The sequence below is a fragment of the Oryctolagus cuniculus genome, chromosome 8 (genome assembly GCF_964237555.1).
Source record: "Oryctolagus cuniculus chromosome 8, mOryCun1.1, whole genome shotgun sequence".
Classification (NCBI taxonomy): domain Eukaryota; kingdom Metazoa; phylum Chordata; class Mammalia; order Lagomorpha; family Leporidae; genus Oryctolagus; species Oryctolagus cuniculus.
The window spans coordinates 8,326,170-8,343,748 of record NC_091439.1 but is presented as its reverse complement, the minus strand read 5'-3'; the positions used below and the strand labels follow the sequence as shown (position 1 = coordinate 8,343,748).

The 17,579-nt window shown below is 40.5% G+C and overlaps 1 protein-coding gene across 8 annotated transcripts in view; it reads right to left on the bottom strand.

Moving 5' to 3' along the window:
- Positions 1-2,042: 2,042 nt before the first annotated feature.
- Positions 2,043-17,579, bottom strand: part of CTSO (cathepsin O) — a 34,172-nt gene continuing 18,635 nt past the window's right edge. For 2 of the 8 annotated variants that reach the window (XR_011378198.1, XR_007909324.2), the window contains exons 4-9: positions 17,259-17,426; positions 11,828-11,949; positions 7,197-7,360; positions 6,529-6,621; positions 4,312-4,404; positions 2,043-3,821 (exon numbers count right to left, since the gene is read on the bottom strand). Coding sequence is in view for 6 of the 8 variants with exons in the window: in XM_002716884.5 (XP_002716930.1) it covers positions 4,370-4,404; positions 6,529-6,621; positions 7,197-7,360; positions 11,828-11,949; positions 17,259-17,426 (582 nt within the window). In the remaining 2 variants the exon portion in view is untranslated. Of the gene's footprint in view, positions 4,405-6,528; positions 6,622-7,196; positions 7,361-11,827; positions 11,950-17,258; positions 17,427-17,579 lie in introns of all 8 variants that reach the window. The other 6 variants (XM_070047367.1, XM_051819915.2, XM_002716884.5 and 3 more) reach the window with 3 other exon arrangements.

Below are 17,579 nucleotides of genomic sequence, written 5' to 3'. Positions count from 1 at the left end.
ACGGCAGAATTGAGATAGGAACAAGCAGAAGAACCCTTAAAGAAGAATGTCTTTTTCCCAGAAAAGAAAAAAAGGAGACCAAATATTGATTTTCTAATAAAAATATTAAGAGTTGATATCAGCCCTGAATTCCAGGCGTCCTTTTCCAGGTTGGCCCAGATATTAGAACCTTTAGCTCACTTTCTGTTATGAGGGGGAGTTTGTAGTACTATCACAGGATCTTAAATATATCAACTTTGATCTAGTGATTATCTCCAGCCACCAGAGCTTCTTAATGGAACTGAAGTACTCTTTGGTATCAGTCACAAGTTGTTTTCTTATAAGGATCTCACACTGTCTAGTTTGTATCTTAGTCATCTGTGACTGCCTTTGCATACATGACAATTGCATGTTTGTGCATGTGCTTGTGCATGTCTACCTTGTACCCAATGGTGGTGAAGCAGAAACAATAACAAGGCAAATAAAATGGTGGATAAAGGCACTAACTTTGCAATCAACCAACTTGGGGGAAAATGCTGACTGCCATCTATTAACTGTTGGCGCTGGTACAGAAACAAACATAAGCCACAGCTTCCTGTCTCAATGAGAATAAAATTACTTATTTTGCAATCGTTGTCTTTTCTCATAAAGTAATGAGGAAACATGTTATAGACATTCTGTCACTAAATACCTTGGTATGTTGAAATAAATGTTGTTTGTAAAAGTTTATCATTCCTTCAATAGACTATATGATTTTACTTAGTTCTTTACGTTAGTACGGGTGTATTTGGTATGAATAAGTTATGCAGTTGCAAGAGTTTTTTTGAAGAGTTATTTCAATAATTCTTATGCAAGTATCAAAATTATAATGTCAGTTCCTACAGTTCCTACCTTTGCCCCATTCACACTTGCTTCTTTTGCTGATGATCCACTCTATGTTGGAAAGTCTAAATGGGTTACAACCAATGTAGTACTCACTTAAAACATTTTAAAAATTATTTGAAAGAGAAAGAGAGAGAGAATGAATCTCCCATCCACAGGTTTGGTTCACTCCCCAGATACTCACAACAGCCAAGGCTGAGCTAAAAGCTGAAATCCAATCTGGGTCTCCCAATGGGTGGCAGAGAACCAACTATATGAACCATTATTAGCTGCCTCTCAAAGTGTGCATTATCAGAAGCACAGCCAGGAATCAAACCCCTAAATGAAGGGACATGAAATTTATCAAGTAGTGTTGGAATCAGTACAGTCACTGTGTCAAACCCTAACAATAATAAAAATTCTCTCTGGGTCTATTTCACACATAAATAAATACAGGTAGGAGATTATGAAGGCAGGGCTCTCATGCACTTATGATTGATAATGAGAATTATCAGAAAAGACCTCCAGAACCATATCCATATACAAGGGCCACCATAATCTGCCCACAAGAAATACTTTTGCAAGGATACCTGCCCAGCAACTGCCTGTTCAGACTTGTGCTGATACCATCCTTGTGACTGACCCTTGTTGCCAAGTATAGCTGTTTCAAAAGCTTATGTAACCCTTTAAATTTTACTTTTAAAAACCCTCATCTGCCTTTGCATCCTTGGATATGACCATATGCATTCCCAATGCAACAAATTCATTGCTGAGTAAATTCATTAGCTTTAGAGAATGACAATAGATTATTGAGTCCTGGATATAAGAGATACTAAAGAACACATATGTAAGAAAGGACAGTGGACATGGAGAGGAAGGAGGTGATTAAGTGATAAGTTAACAGGATGCAGTTAACTTAATTAAAGGACTTGGGAATTCTTCTAATTTCATTGATCAGATTTTACATGATGCTGATGTATTACAAATCAAAATACAGATTCTAGGAGGAAAAGGGCCTTTGCTGGGATGTGAGGGGTGAGGAGTGAGGGAAGATGATAAATGGAGTTTAGAAGACATTTGGTGAACTGAGATTAAAATGTCCATGGAAAAAAACTAAAATTGGATCTTGGACTTGAGCTGGGAAAATTCTGTGTGACTATAAAGCATATTAACACAGTGCTGACAAAATGTAAGACACACACTTGAGAACAGAGTCTTTGTTTTTTAATTAAAGGTAGGTTGTTTTACTATAAATATCAAATTCCGGAACACTTAAAAGTATGATTAATTTTGAAATTAAAAAATCCTTTAGTATTTAAAAAAAGAGTATTAGAAAAAGCATTTACATCATTCAGAAAGTAATTGAACACAATCTAGAAGAACCAGGATATAATTCTTTTCTGGCATTCTTGGATAATGAGAATATTTATCAATTAAAATGTTAATATTGTCTTTCTGGAACATGCCTAAACTTGAGTCAACAAATATTCTTTCCAAATTCCTTGTGGCTGGTATAAAAATACATAGCATGCTGTTTTTGTTGTTTATCTACTACAAGATATCGATAAATAAAGTGAGAGGGAAAATGGGCTGTCCTTGACTCTTTTTTTTCCTGGTTGCTGCTGCATTGAAGAAGACGACCATGAGTTTTAGAAAAGAAATATATACATAGTTCTTGAGTATATTTAGCATTTGATATGATTTTCTTTTTTTAAAATTTATTTTATTTATTTGAAAGACAGAGTTACAAAAAGACGTAGAGACAGAGAGCAAGGTCTTCCATCTGCTGGTTCACTCCCCAAATGGCCACAATGACCGGAGTTGCGCCAATCGGAAGCCTGAAGCCAGGAGCTTCTTCCGGGTCTCCCACGTGGGTGCAGGGGCCCAAGAACTTGGGCCATCTTCTACTGCTTTCCCAGGCCACAGCAGAGAGCTGGATCGGAAGAGGAGCAGCCAGGACTAGAACCAGCGCCCATATGGGATGTCAGCAGTGCAGGCCAGGGCGTTAACCTGCTGTGCCAAAGCACGGGCCCCTGATTTTCTTATATTAATTAATTTAATATGGTTCTACTGTATCCAACCAGATTATCTCTTCCCCTCTCACTGCTGTCCAGGAAGTGACTCACTTTCCACTCACAGACATGAACAGTAACAGTGTCTCTTCTGTGCACACAGCACGTTGCTCACTGCGGAGGATGCAAGTTACTCAGAATTGCAATGGTGGCACAGCGCCTGATATCCTTGTGCAGTGAACTTCACAGGAGAGATCACAGGTGTCAGGGACTGGGAGCCAGCCGAAGAACTAAGTGGGATTGAGAGGCCAGGAAAACGAAGCCGGACACTGGAAATCAGAGTCCGGGAGCCTCTCATTCTAGCGGACAGCCCAGCTCAGAAGATCGGATGTGGAGAGGCGCAGTGTCTAGGATCACCCAAGGAAGAAGTCAGATCTCCATGTTGAGAAAGAGAGCCAAGCAGGTGGTCAGAAAACAGAGATGCGGAGTGTAGACGGAGGGGATTCTTTCGTAGGGAAGGCAGGACACAAGACAACCGGGGTGTGCCTGCAGTACAGGGCTACACAGAGAGTGAGAACAGGTGGCAAAATCCTGTGTTCTCAAATAGGGGGAGACTGACGTAAGAAATGAAATCCACTGCATTCCCAGTGAAAATTCCAGAACAGCAATTGGTCTCTTGGGCGAGACTAGCTGAGGGTTCTCTCACACAGGTGTCACACTGGTCAGCGCGTTTCCATCAGTTTTTAACTTTTTCTCCAGAAGGGACTTAGTGGCTTCGTGTTCTTCCATCCGGTCACTCTACTGTTCAGGGGGCAGCACCGTGTGTTGAGGTAAAGCAACTGCTAGGGGAAATCCTTCGGCACTCTATCCAGAAGGCTGTTTCCATCATTGTGGGAGGCACTCATCATTTTAGGTTGGCCGATTTTGTAGGCAAGGGTAATGTACAGCAAGCGGTTTTGCCCCACAATCCTGTTATATCTCATTGAAAACAAACACAAGGAAAAAAGGCAAACAAATAGTCTTTTCAAATTAGACTGCCCTAAAATACAAGGTACTTCAGAAGGTGTGTAGAAAAATAGAATTAAAAGATGTTTATATTGACACAAAAATTTTGAGCTCTAAGCATAGTTTTTGCATCTTCCATGAAGACCCCCCCCCACCATATGCATGGATTTCCAAAAAGTTTTCACACCAAAAAACACTTTTAATTCTCCTTTACCATGAACACTTCGGTGTCCCTTCAGATCTCCTAATCTGACCCTCCGTGCAGAGCAGGAAGCCATTCCACAGGTTTCTTTGAGGGCCATGGTTCTAGGGTTCTTCCTACAGACTCTGGTTGTCCTATTCTTTCTAAGAAAGAGATATTCTACAAATGAATTTAAATACCACTGGGCCCCAGGACCTTTCGTGGAGGGTTGCTGAAATCTGAAGTTGACTAATGCTTAAAGAACCATCTTACATTTATTGCATCCCGAACCCCTTCACTTTTGTAGCTGTCTCCTGATCTGCCCAACACGTCACACAAATACAGCGGAAACAGAATCTGCAATACCTAAGAAAAAAAGAGAAATTGTTAGGATTAGTCTACATCCTGTTAATGACTTTTAAATAGCAAATTAAAATTAATTTTCATTTGGAGTCAGAAACAGTGCCTACCAAGAGAAAATAAGTTAAAGGTGATCACTGTTTGTCAGTGTAAATATCACAAAGAGCAGATATTATATTTCTAATATTTTTGCTTAATGTGAAAAACAAACAAAAATACTTGTTAACTGAATTGCTGAATGTGTCTGAAATCTGTATTGCACTGATATACATTTCCTAGTGGCAGTAAAATAGTATGGATTATTTTAAGATTGTAACTGGAGCAGAATTTCACTGAATCACAAGTGTGCAATGCTTCCTTAATATACAAGAATATGCATCTCAACATCATTGAGGAGACAATACATGGCCTGTTGGAAGGCAGGATTTCACCATAATTGACAGAACATGTGAAATCCCTTGGGGTTATGAATACCATCTGTATTATGTCATTCCTCATAAGAATAATATGACTATCACCAGGTACACAATCTTTAGAAAATGTCTTTGAGAACGATTTGGATCCCTGTATAATCCATAACCAAGCAGTCCCATGGAGCAAAGAAATCATCTCTAGACACCCTTGGAGTCTGAAGGCAATTTTGTCACCCAAATAAATAAAATGAATAAATAAACTTTTTAAAAAAAATATAATTTGAAATACTTAACTAGCTATCTTAGTTTAGTTGATGTTTAGTCAATCACAAAAGCAAAACCAGTCTGCTATTCAATGGAAAGCACATTTGATATCTGCCTAATTCTCTCAATTCTAGGGGCTGCTTCCCCAGAATTTTGTAGGAGGTAAGCAGCATATTAAGTCAGAAACAGTTCTAACAATCAGATTATCATATATTTTCATGCAAAGAAAAACTGATTCTTCATAATCATCCCAGGCAGGTATTCTAATACAGAAAATGAAAGAAATTCATACTGTTACCAAAAATAAATTTGGAACAAAGAGACATTTCTGGATAAATTCAAGCCTCCTAAGTTGAGTGCTTCTATCTGGTTTTTGAAGTGGTTAACTTTGGTAAATTATTTTATCTTGCATTTTGACATATGTACATAACACATGCAGGTACTTCAAAAAGTTCATGGAGGGCTGGTTCTGTGGGCAGCAGGTTAAAGCCCTGGTCTGAAGCGCTGGCATCCCATATGGGCTCCGGTTCTAGTGCTGGCTGCTCCTCTTCCGATCGAGCTCTCTGCTATGGTCTGGGAAAGCAGAAGATGGCCCAAGTGCTTGCCCCCTGCACCCACGTGGGAGAAATTCCTGGCTCCTGGCTTCAGATGGTGCAGCTCCCACCTTTGTGGCCATCTGGGGAGTGAACCAGAGGATGGAAGACCTCTCTCTCTGTCTTTACCTCTGTAACCCTGTCTTTCAAATAAATAAAATAAATCTAAAAAAATCATGGAAATATAATTAAAATATGTTAATTTTGGTGCAAAAAATTTGAAATCTATGCATTTTTTCCTAATATGCATTTTCCTTTGTGAAGACCACTTTTTTATATTTTGTATATAGCCCCTCTTCATATTCAAAATAAGAATATTTGCCATAGTGCCTCTTTTTAAAACACTCTTATTTTAGTCCTTTTAAAAACATTTATTTATTTTCATCTATTTGAAAGGCAGCATGACAGAGAAAGGGAGTATCTTCTGTTTGCTGGTTTATTACCTAAATGCTCTTAGCAATCAGGACTGGACTGGCCAAAGCCAGGAGCTTGGAACTCCGTCTGGATCTCCCACGTGGGTGACAGGGGCCCTAACACATGTGCTATCATCTGCTGCCTCCCAGGGTGCGTTAGCAGGAAGCTGGATTAGAAGCAGAGGTAACAGGACTTGAGTTGGGACTTGCACCTGAATTCTGATATGTGGTGCTGGTGTCCCAGGAGGTAGCTCCACAGGCTTTATCATAACACTCCCAGATCCTCTTATTTTAGTCAATTAAACTTGAAGAACAATAATTATTAGTGCGAAAGTGATTTTAGTACTTTGGGAGAATATTACAAACTAATCAGGTTTGTAGTTACTATATCCAAAGAATCTTCCTTGGTATTTAGCCTACAGCTTTAAATGCAAATTCATCACTCACCACAAACGTTACTCCCCATTTTAACATGGGCATAGCCGTCCACTCCCCATGAACTTCCCCATGAGTTCCGGACAATCCAATATGGTATACTCCCTGCAAAACATAAAATGGCAGCAAACCCTGAAAAGCTCGTTTTTATTAAGAATGCATAAGCTTATTTACTTAAATTTGGGTTCTTATTTACTTAAATTTGGGTTGCTCTGAGAACAAGAATATAACTCTAATGGGATGCTAACTTAAACTAGCTAACTGGAACTGTATTTAGCATAGTAATCCAATCAGTGGAAATAAGTGTTTGATATGCATTTGAATTCATCACTCTTGTGGGACTGAGTAAAAGGAAAACAAACACATTTTTGCAGAATTGGGAAAATAAAGAGGAAACTTCAGTAAGTACCACAACATAATAAGTACATCTCTTTTCCAAACAATTAGTCCTAAATATTTGAGAGAAGGCACATTATTTAAATGAACAATTACCATCTTAGCCAGCTATTTAGGAAACAATTCAGGGACCTGATGGGCTAACTTCACTTGGAAGGGGTCTGAGATTCTGCAGAGGTCTGAGGAGGACTCCTGACACAGCAGAGCTCAATTTCAGCATTCTACAGGATGGCGATCCTTTGGCAGAGTTCCACCTGGAAAGCCAGCGAGCGGGTCTGCGTTACCTGTTTTATCAAAGCCAGTTATGAGAACTGCATGATTGGCTTCGCCACTTGAGCAGTGATGCTGTATTACGCCTCCCAGGTAATCCTGCCAGCTCACCGCGTCGACTATGACTACCAGAGGGCCATAGATAAGAAGTGACTTGGCCATTTCATCTTCTTGGTCACTACCAAAAGAAGAAACACTTGATTACAGAATTTCAGTTTTTAGGAGAAAGATAAAAATGCATTTAATCACAGGTTGGGATATGTTTGTTAACAATGAAAAAAGGACTAAAATGATGAAGGCTGAAAGACGCATGGAGAATTGGTAGTTCAGGACCTGTAGGAGGCTCCAGGATGTTAAAAAACCAGACTCTTCCTACATTATTCTTCTGCCATGTAAAGCTTTCATCCTCAAGGTTCTTTAGTGGTCCACGATGGCTGCTGGCACTCCAGCCATTTAACACCCATTTCAGACTGCAGAAAATGAAAAGGAGGAGAACCGCGACGTCTCAGTTGAAAAGATGTGCCGGAAATTACGCACCACACTTCTTCAGGGTGCATTGTGTTGCACAGCACTCTGGCTTTTACTGAAGTCTAGATGAATGGGAGATGTGGAATGGAGCTTTCCAGCAGGCTAGTCCAGTACCCGGTTAAAACAAAGGGATTCTTTAATAAGGAAGAAGTGGATATTTGAAAATATATTGTCAACTTTGCCACGCCCTACAATAATCAAGGGACTGACCAGCTTATGGGAATGAATGTCAAATGGAGACAGTATAGGGAAGGAAATATCATTATAATCAGAATTGTATGTGTAACCAGAATTTTATGGAAAATTAATTATTTAAAAAATGTACGGGGAAGAGTTATCCAAAAGTGGCTAATATAGTCATGACAGAAGAAACATGAAAAAGAACTTAAAAAGGAGTAACTGTTAGGATGCCACGGACAGGTGATGCTAGATTTTGAAAACTACACAAGACACAATCATGGTTTCCACACATGGACATCTACCAATAGAGTCCTATGTTATGGAACATCTGGCCTTCATTGGTTTTAAAAGTATGTGACCAAACCATTATTTACATTTTTCAAAGGTCAGCTCTGTGGGTGAAGTACACAGATGTCAAGTCACCCAACGTTTAAGCTATTAAGATAATACTTGGTAGTTTATTCCTGCAGCAACTCATGGGTGGATTGGTGTTGTTGAAATGTAAATTCGTTCAGCTGGAGGGCAGTGTCAAGTAAGGTGATATTTTGACAACAGGTGAAGAAAATGTTGAATCAACAATAATGGGATTTATTGAAATAGAAACTATATGTTCATTCACATTACCTGTTAACATGAAGATCTATTTTTTTAGAGATCTGTAAGCAGGCATTTATGGTTTTTGTTATTTTAATAATAAATGGTTCTCTCTGCTTGGAACAGTATTCTCCCGAATATCAACGGGGCTAAGACCCCACACTTCTCCAGAACCTCACTCAAATGCACCTGTTCTCAGAGAGGCTTCCTCCGACAACCCTTTCTAAGTTGTACAGGGGACCATACTGTGGTGCGGTGGTTAAGCTGTCACTTGTGATGCCAGCATCCCATAGGGGAGGGCTGGTCTGAGTCCTACCTGCTCTGCTTCCTATCGGCTTCCTGATAATAGGTCTGGGAAGGCAGGGAATGATGATTTAATTACTTGGGCCACTGCCACTCAGGTGGGAAATGCAGATGGAGTTCCTGATCGCAGCCTGGCCCAGCCTTGGCTATTGCAGCTGTTTGCAGAGTGAACTAGCAAACGGAAGATTCTCTCTCTCTCTCTCTCTCTCTTTCTCTCTCCCTCCTTCTCTCTCTCTCTCTCTTTCTCCTCCACCTCTGTCACTCTGTATTTTGAATAAGATAAATAAAAATGAAAAATTTTATACTCCCTTGCCTTCCAGATATCCCCTCATTCACCCACTGTTTTATCTTGTTCTCTTTAGATATTATTATACCTAACATACCAGGCAGCTTTTTATGTTTTGCTTATTTCTTGTGTTCAGCACTAAAATATAGTCCATGAGGGCAGAATTCTTAGCTGTTTTATTCACTGCCAAATCCCCCAAATCTAAAATAGTATTAAATAAATGTTTGAACAAATAAATAAAAGATCTTGTTGTCTAACACAATCAGCTTAGTGCTGGACTGTCAGGGAGTTTAGTATTTAATGTAATCACAAAGATTTTCATTGGGACCTCTTCCTCCTTAATCAAACACCTAAAACCAGTAAGTCTTGCATTCTCTATCCTCTTATTCCCTAATTCTGACTCAAACCTATTATTCTTTTGTTTCTTATTTTTTCTTTATTTTTTTATTTGACAGGGTTAGACAGTGAGAGAGAGACAGAAAGGTCTTCCTTCCATTGGTTCATCCCCCAAATGGCCGCCACGGCTGGCGCTGCGCCAATCCAAAGCCAGGAGCCAGGTACTTCCTCCCGGTCTCCCATGCAGGTGCAGGGCCCAAGGACTTGGGCCATCCTCCACTGCCCTCCTGGGCCACAGCAGAGAGATTGACTAGAAGAGGAGCAACTGGGACTAGCACCCTGTGCCCATATGGGATGCCAGCGCCGCAGGCAGAGGATTAACCTAGTGAGCCACGGTGCTGGCCCCATATTCTTTTGTTTTTTAACAAGTTTTCAACTTGCTACCTACGACAATGGGTTCCCTAAATCCATTTGAATGACATTTTGAAAACCTAGTTCCTGGGGCAAGTGGCTGTTGCAGCAGTTAAAATGGCACGGGAGATTTCTGCACCTCCTACTGGAATCCTCGGGTTCAGGTTCCAGTTCTGCTTTTGATCCAGCTTCCAGCTAAAATGCACTGGTGGAAACAACAGGTGATGCTCAAGTACTTGGATCTCTACCACCCATGCAACCCACGTGTTTGAACTGGATGGACTTCCTGGCTTTGGCCTGCCCCAGTCCTATTGTTGAGGCCTTTGGGAGAGTGAAACCAGCAGATGAAAGATTTCTGTCTCTTTCTCTCTGTTTCTTTGCTTTTCAAAGAATGAGAGAAAGCAAGCAAGCAAGAAAAGCTAGGGCCGGCGCCGCGGCTCACTAGGCTAATTCTCCGCCTTGCGGCACCAGCACACCGGGTTCTAGTCCCGGTCGGAGCGCCAGATTTTGTCCCGGTTGCCCCTCTTGCAGGCCAGCTCTCTGCTGTGGCCAGGGAGTGCAGTGGAGGATGGGCCCTGCACCCCATGGGAAACCAGGAGAAGTACCTGGCTCCTGCCATCCGATCAGCGCGGTGCGCTGGCTGTGGCAGCCATTGGAGGGTGAACCAATGGCAAAGGAAGACCTTTCTCTCTGTCTCTCTCTCTCACTGTCCACTCTGCCTGTCAAAAAAAAAAAAATAGCTAGCTCATGCAAACCTGAAATTGAAAGGTAAGTTTATTTGAAATAGAAAAGCAAATCTGGTTTCTTCAGCACTCACCCTTTCCTTGGCTTGCGAGTGAGTGACAGGCGATGCAGAGGCTCATTTCCTCATTTAGGAAACATCCTACCTGCACCCTCAGAGGAGACACTGCCACTGTACTTAGTGACCCAGACGTTTTATTATATATCCCCTGTGCAGCCTGCCAGCTGTGGCATCACGGCTCTCTGCTGTGGTTCCCAGGGCTATCCCTAGGGCCCTGACTGCAGATGGGAGTCGGGCTGACAATCTGCTAGTCTGCTGGCACATTCATTCTTATTTAAAGGGGTTCCATTTTGTTCAAGGATCCAATTTTACCCTTGATTTCCTTCAGATCCCATGAGCAAGCACCATCTGGATCAAGAGATTCTCTTATATTCAGTATCAGTAAGTCACAGGGCATTCTGTTACCTTATGTGAATTCAATTTAGTTCCTCTGTTTCAAAAGTCCTATCATATTTTTAAAACAATGAAACCAGGAGTTCCTGCATTTCCTTTGTCCTTATCAGCCCAAACACTTATTTTGCACTATATCAAATGATCATAATGATTCTCTATCAAGATTTGCATCCTCCATATGTTTCTAAGGCATTTTTTAAAGTGGTTGTTATCCCCTGAACTTATCCAAAGTTTTCCTGACCATCAGCTCCCAACCAAGTCCTTCCCTTCCATTTCATTGTACTTGGGTGTGTGCTATATGATCTGTCTCTAGTTGTGTGCTCTTTCAGATGGTTTCAAAACTGAAAGCTTGAGTCTCTGTTTTTTACTTATAACTGATGCCTTGAAAAATGCAAGGAAAGTAGAGAGTGTTCATAAAGGCTTTTGTTTTGTAGCCTGTTTGCTATTGGCTGAAGGATCTATACAACGTAATTTTGGATTAACTTAATAGTAAGACTGAAATAAGCTTATGTTAGGATAATACCTGTAGTTCATGAGAGGAAGGTGGTAAGTACAAATTATCCCTTAAGCTTGATTTACATTTGTTAACATTAATTCATTACTGCTATTGTAATGACACATAGAAACATCATATTTAAGAAACAATACCTACAACACTGCATTGTGAAAAACAATCTCTACTATAGTAAGCTTTGCAACAATGAAAAGTATGCAATGATGCTTCAGTCAAGTTATTAGTTCCAAATAATCAGTCACTAGATCATAAAAGTCAGGCTTTTTGAAAAAAAAAAATACAGTAGAATAACATTTACCTGAAGTCATAGGCAGAGTAACCTTTGATTGAAAGCCCGGAATGTGAACTAGGAAAGTAATGGCAAAGGCCGCTGCGTGCTTTGAAGGGATATTCCGAATCATTCACCAGCCTCACCTGCGTCTAAGAGAAAACAGTCACCCAAGATGCTCACTGGCAGTTATTTTCAAAATCAAACAGAAATTATTTCAATGTGCCAAAATGGTTTCAACTTTCCCACAGCTTCATTATGGGCACACACATCTTTATGTGCCTTTTTTTAAAAAAAAAGTTTATTCATTTTTATTTATTTGAAAGGCAGAGAGACAGTGAAGGAATGAGAGGGAGAAAGAGAGAGAGAGGGAGAGGGAGATGGAGAGAGAGAGAGTGAGAAAATCCCCTGGATCATTTTCCAAAACCTATGATAGCTGGGGCTGGGCCAGGCCAGAGCCAGGAACCCAGAACTCAATCTAGGGCTCAAATGTGAATGGCAGGGACTCAGGGACCAGAGCCATCACCTACTGCCCTGCGGGAAGCACGCTAGCAGGAAACTGCATGGAACTGGAGTAGCTCGGATTTGAACCAGGCTCTGATAAGATGTGGGCACCCCAACATCCACCCCAAAACATTCTCAATACTTTGAGTCAATATAATTTTTTTTCTCTTTTGGTCTTGTTTTTCTCATAACTCTCTTCCCTACCACTTCTCCCAGCCTGATAAAACAGCTAGTCCTCCTTCCCCTAAGGTCCACTAGGGTAACACACTAATGTTCCAGGGCTCCTGGCCTGGTGTTTGCAAGCCCTCGAGACTCAGTGGTTTGTACTGAGACAGTCGCAAGTTTTTCTGTCACCTCTCTTTATGCCCTTCATCTAGCACATGTCACATATCTTACAGTGTCTCCCCCACAGCCTCCCTTCCCGCATGGTGGGCTCACGGAATGGAGGGACATACATTTCCCTGTTGAACACAATGTGCAAGAGCAGTTGCTGAGATTTTGAATAACGGAAGGACATCTTAGTTTGGGGAACTATGGCTGGTGACTTTCTACAAATCCTAGCAGCACCGTCATTTGGGTCATTTGGTTGGTTTCATGTAGTTGATGCTTGATCTGGGCCAAAGCCACAGAGATGCTAACAGCACTGATGAACACTGGGATACTGAGCAGAGGCCTAGGGGGCTTAAGGTGTATCTTGGGCTCAGTTAATAACCTGGCACCATGATCTCACCTCTCAGATCTTATTTCTCATCTATGAAAAGAGTTACACTGGGCTGGTTCTGTGGCATAGCACATAAAGCTGCTGTCTGCAGTGCCAGCATCCCATATGGATATTGGTTCAAGTCCTGACTGCTCCACTTCTGATCCAGCTCTCTGCTATGGCCTGGGAAAGCAGTAGAGGATGGCTCAAGTCCTTGGGCCCCAGCAACCGCGTGGGAGACCTAGAGGAAGCTCCTGGCTCCCAGCTTCAGATTGACTCAGCTCTGGCTGAAATCAGATGGCTGTGGCCATCTGGGGAGTGAACCAACAGATGGAAGACCTCACGCTCTCTCCCTCTCTCTCAATCTGCCTCTCTGTAACTCTGCCTTTCAAATAAATAAATAAATGATTCTTTAATAAAAAAAAGAGTTACTGTCGCTCCCCCATTCGCGGAGGAACGACACAGGACCCTGCGCTGTCCTTTTGTCTGCTCGGCCCTCCCCGGGTTTGCTGCTGGTCCTTCCTGGGTTGGCTGCTGACCCCTCCACCTCCGTGGAGGGGCGGTACCCCCTGCCACTTTCCCCACTTCCGCGGAGAAGTGGCACACCGCCGGCCGGCTCTCTCGGGGGCTGCTCAGGTGTTATCCGGATGTTCCCGGTGCATGTTGTCTCTCTCCTCCTTTATAGTCCTCTTCCACCAATCCCAACTCTGCTGCCCACACACCGAGTACGCTGCTCTCCTCCAATCAGGAGCAGGATCAGCTCCTGCAGCTTGTCAAACTGATGAGGCAGCTGCGTAGAGGTTGTTTGGTCTCTTTTCTCTCAGCACCACATTGTGGGAGAGCAGAGGCATAGAATAAGTCTTAATTCCAGTAACTTAGTCTAGTCTCAGTTTCTCCCCACAAGTTACATTAGCTAATCTCTCATATCCTTTTTAGCCTCGACAGTGAGAGCTCTTATGGTAATGACTAATCATGTGCTCTCATCTTTCTGGGGAATTATGTGATAAGTATCTGCAAAAAGAATATTTACCTATTAAGGAATGTTAGGTAAACATAAATATGTTTTCTGGAAACAATTTTAGTGAATTTTTGTCACCTTTTGACTTATTTAAAAAAATATTTATCTGAGAAGCAGAGAAAGACACACACACACACAGACACACGAACACACACATGAGAGAGAGAGCTCCAATCTGATCTGCTGGTTCACTCCCCATATGCCCACAATGGACAGGAGTGGGTTGGGTTGAAGCCAGGAGCTGAGAACTCATTCCAGGTACCCAACACTGGTGGCAGGGACTGAGTTACTTGAGTCATCAGCTCAGCTTCCTAGTATCTGTATTAGGAAACTGGAATGAGTGACTGAAGATGTGTACCGACATAATATGGGGCGTAGGTGACTAACCAACATCTTAAGGGCTAAGCTAAATGCCTTCTCCTGTCCTTTGGGTTTTTGGTGACTGGTTTGCATGGAAGTATTTAATATTTAACCTTCAAATTAATTAATAAAACTCTGATAAATCAATTTCTGACCTTGGAAACATTACTTAACATAGGAGAGTGAATTGTTTGATTCTGAACACGTGGTTAAAAAGGAAATGAAGAAATAATAGTTTGAAAGTGTAAGAGATGGGACTGATCAACCAGATAGAAAACCAGCAAGGAAACAACAGAGTTAATCCACACTTTAAACCAAATGGATTTAACTGATATCTGCATATCTACAGAACATTCTACCCTAATGCTGCAGAATACACATTCTTCTCAGCAGGGCATGGAACTTTCTCTAGGATGGACCACATGCTAGGTCATAAAGCAAATCTCAACAAATTAAAAAAAATCGAAATCATACCATGCACCTTCTCAGACCACAGTGGAATGAAGTTGCAAATCAAAAACTTAGGAATTCCAAGAACATATACAAACACATAAGAGATTGAACAACATGCTCCTGAATGAACAGTGGCTCCAAGAAGAAATCAAAAAGTTTCTGGAAACAAATGAAGATGACAACACAACATATCAAAACCTATGAGATATAGCAAAAGCAGTGTTAAGAGGAAAGTTTATAGCAGTTGGTGCCTACAGCAAAAATTTACAAAGGCACCAAATAAATGAGCTATAAATGCACCTTAAAGACCTAGAAAAATAACAGAAAACCAAACCTAACCTCATAGGAGAAAAGAAATAATGAAAATTAGAGAAGAAACAAAATTGAAACTAAAAAAATATAAACGATCAGCAAAATGAAGAGCTGTTTCTTTGAAAAAGAAATAAACAAAATAGACACACCACTGGTCCAACTAACCAAAAAAACAAGAGAGATGACCCAGATTAAAAAAAAAAAAAAAAGTTAGAGGTGAAAAAGAATGTGTAACAACAGATACCACAGACATAAAAGGAATCATTAGAAATTGCTACAAAGAGCTGTATGCCTACAAATTGGGAAACCTAGAAGAAATGGATAGATTCCTGGCCACAAATAACCTACCTAAATTGAGCATGAAGGCATAGAAAACCTAAACAGACCCATAAACAAGATGGAAATTGAATCAGTAACAAAGAACTTCCCAACAAAGAAAAGCCCAGGACTGGATGGCTTCACTGCTGAATACTACCAGACATTTAAAAAAAAAAAAAAAAAAGAAAGAAAGAAAACATCATACTTAGTGAAATAAGCCAGTCCCATAGGGATAAATACTATAAGTTCTCCCTGACCTGCAATAACTAACAGAGCATTTAAAAGGCAATCTCTGGAGGTGAAACTGACACTTTAAGAAGCAATCACTTTGAACAGCCCGTGTCTTGACTGCTGAGGTACAGTTTGCCTCTTTTTTCTTTTTTTCTTCTTTCTCTTTTTTCTTCTTTCTCATACTATCTATTGAACTTTTATCCAAAATAGAGATAATCATATGTGTATAAAGTTAACTTAAAATAGATCTTAGTAAACAACAGGAGTGGAAATAAGAGAGGGAAGTAGAAGGGGGTGGGAAGGATCACCATGTTCCTAAAGATGTAACTGTGATACCTATGATGTTTGCAACTGCAAAACTGTATAGTTCTTCATACATTCATATGGACCTACTTTGAAGGACAGAGTTTAAAAACTTACTGTGGGACCCCAAGCCCCCATAATGTGGGTGGGAAAATACGGCATCTTGAATGTTAGAGTGAGCATGGAGACAGAATTAAATTATAAAGTGATCATATAGATAGGATTAGGTGTTAAAGTGATCATATCCATTAGACTAAATTTTGATAATAATAATAATAGAATCAAAAAAGAGTGAATACTCCAACATGGGAAGCAGTTTCATACAGCAGACTCACAGATACTCACATCTATCAGGGTGTTAGATAATCACTTCAAATAACACTATGCCCTCAGAATCAGTCCTTAAGGCATTCTGGTCTGGCTGACATGACAGCACTTTAGGCATGGAAAGCCAAAACATCATGGCAAAAAGTTTCCTTCATGAAGGACTTCTGTGGGTGAGACCCCAACAGAAAGAAGTGGTCCTCAGAGAAGGATGTACTTTTTTCTGAGGGGAAGAGAGAACTTTCACTTTGCTTTTGGCCTTATCTAAATACTGATGGAGTATGTGGACTCAAAAGGCTTTCATAGCCTAGGAGGTTCACGTAAAGAGCCTCAGGTGATCACTGATATCATACATGAGTGCATTCACTTCCCATGCTGGATCTCTGTCTTCGAAGAGTTGGATTATGAGACTTAATAGTAAAACTTGATCACAAAGATTTACCTTGTTTTATTGTATTAAGTAGAGGATATTATCTATGTATCATAAGCTATAGTTAATGTTTAAGTGCTTACAAAAGATGCATCATTCTTGGGTTCTTCTCCAAAGTTAACTCCCTCAAAAATATCTATAGATAGACATAGATAGATAAGTCAAACCTCATAAAAGTTTACTTTTATTGAATTAAAATTATTTTTTCCCTTATTGGAAAAACAATTCTGTTAGTATTCTTTTGCATAATAGGGTAATAATAGTTAACAATAACATCCTGTACTTTTCTAAATAGCTAGAAGAAAGACTTCTGAATGTTCACACTACAAAGAAACCTTGAATATATAAAGCAATGGATGCTTATTATCCTAATATGATCATTAAAATGTATGCATGCATCAAAATGTTACATTTTACCCTATAAATATGTACAATCACTGTCAATAAATTAAAATAATAAAGAAGTGAAGAAATTGCACACACACACACACACACACAGATGAATCACCTTGTTCAACCACTTCAAAGCACTGAGAGTGGAGCCTCCACTGCAGCCATAATTGTTATATGAACAATCAATGACCTGCTGGACACTCAGATCTTCCAAAGGATGTCCCTTTATCGCCCACGTGGATTCCACGGCACCCACCACGCTGAAGGCCCAGCATCCTCCACACTGTTTGAAAACAGATAGCGTTTCAATCAAGTTTCCTGACATTTCTAAATATAAGTTATCAAATCAAGTACAATGTCTAGATTCTGGAAAGCTACAAAACATCCATGCAAACCCTCTAGTTTCCAAACTGAAAGAAGAAAAGAAACCAACACC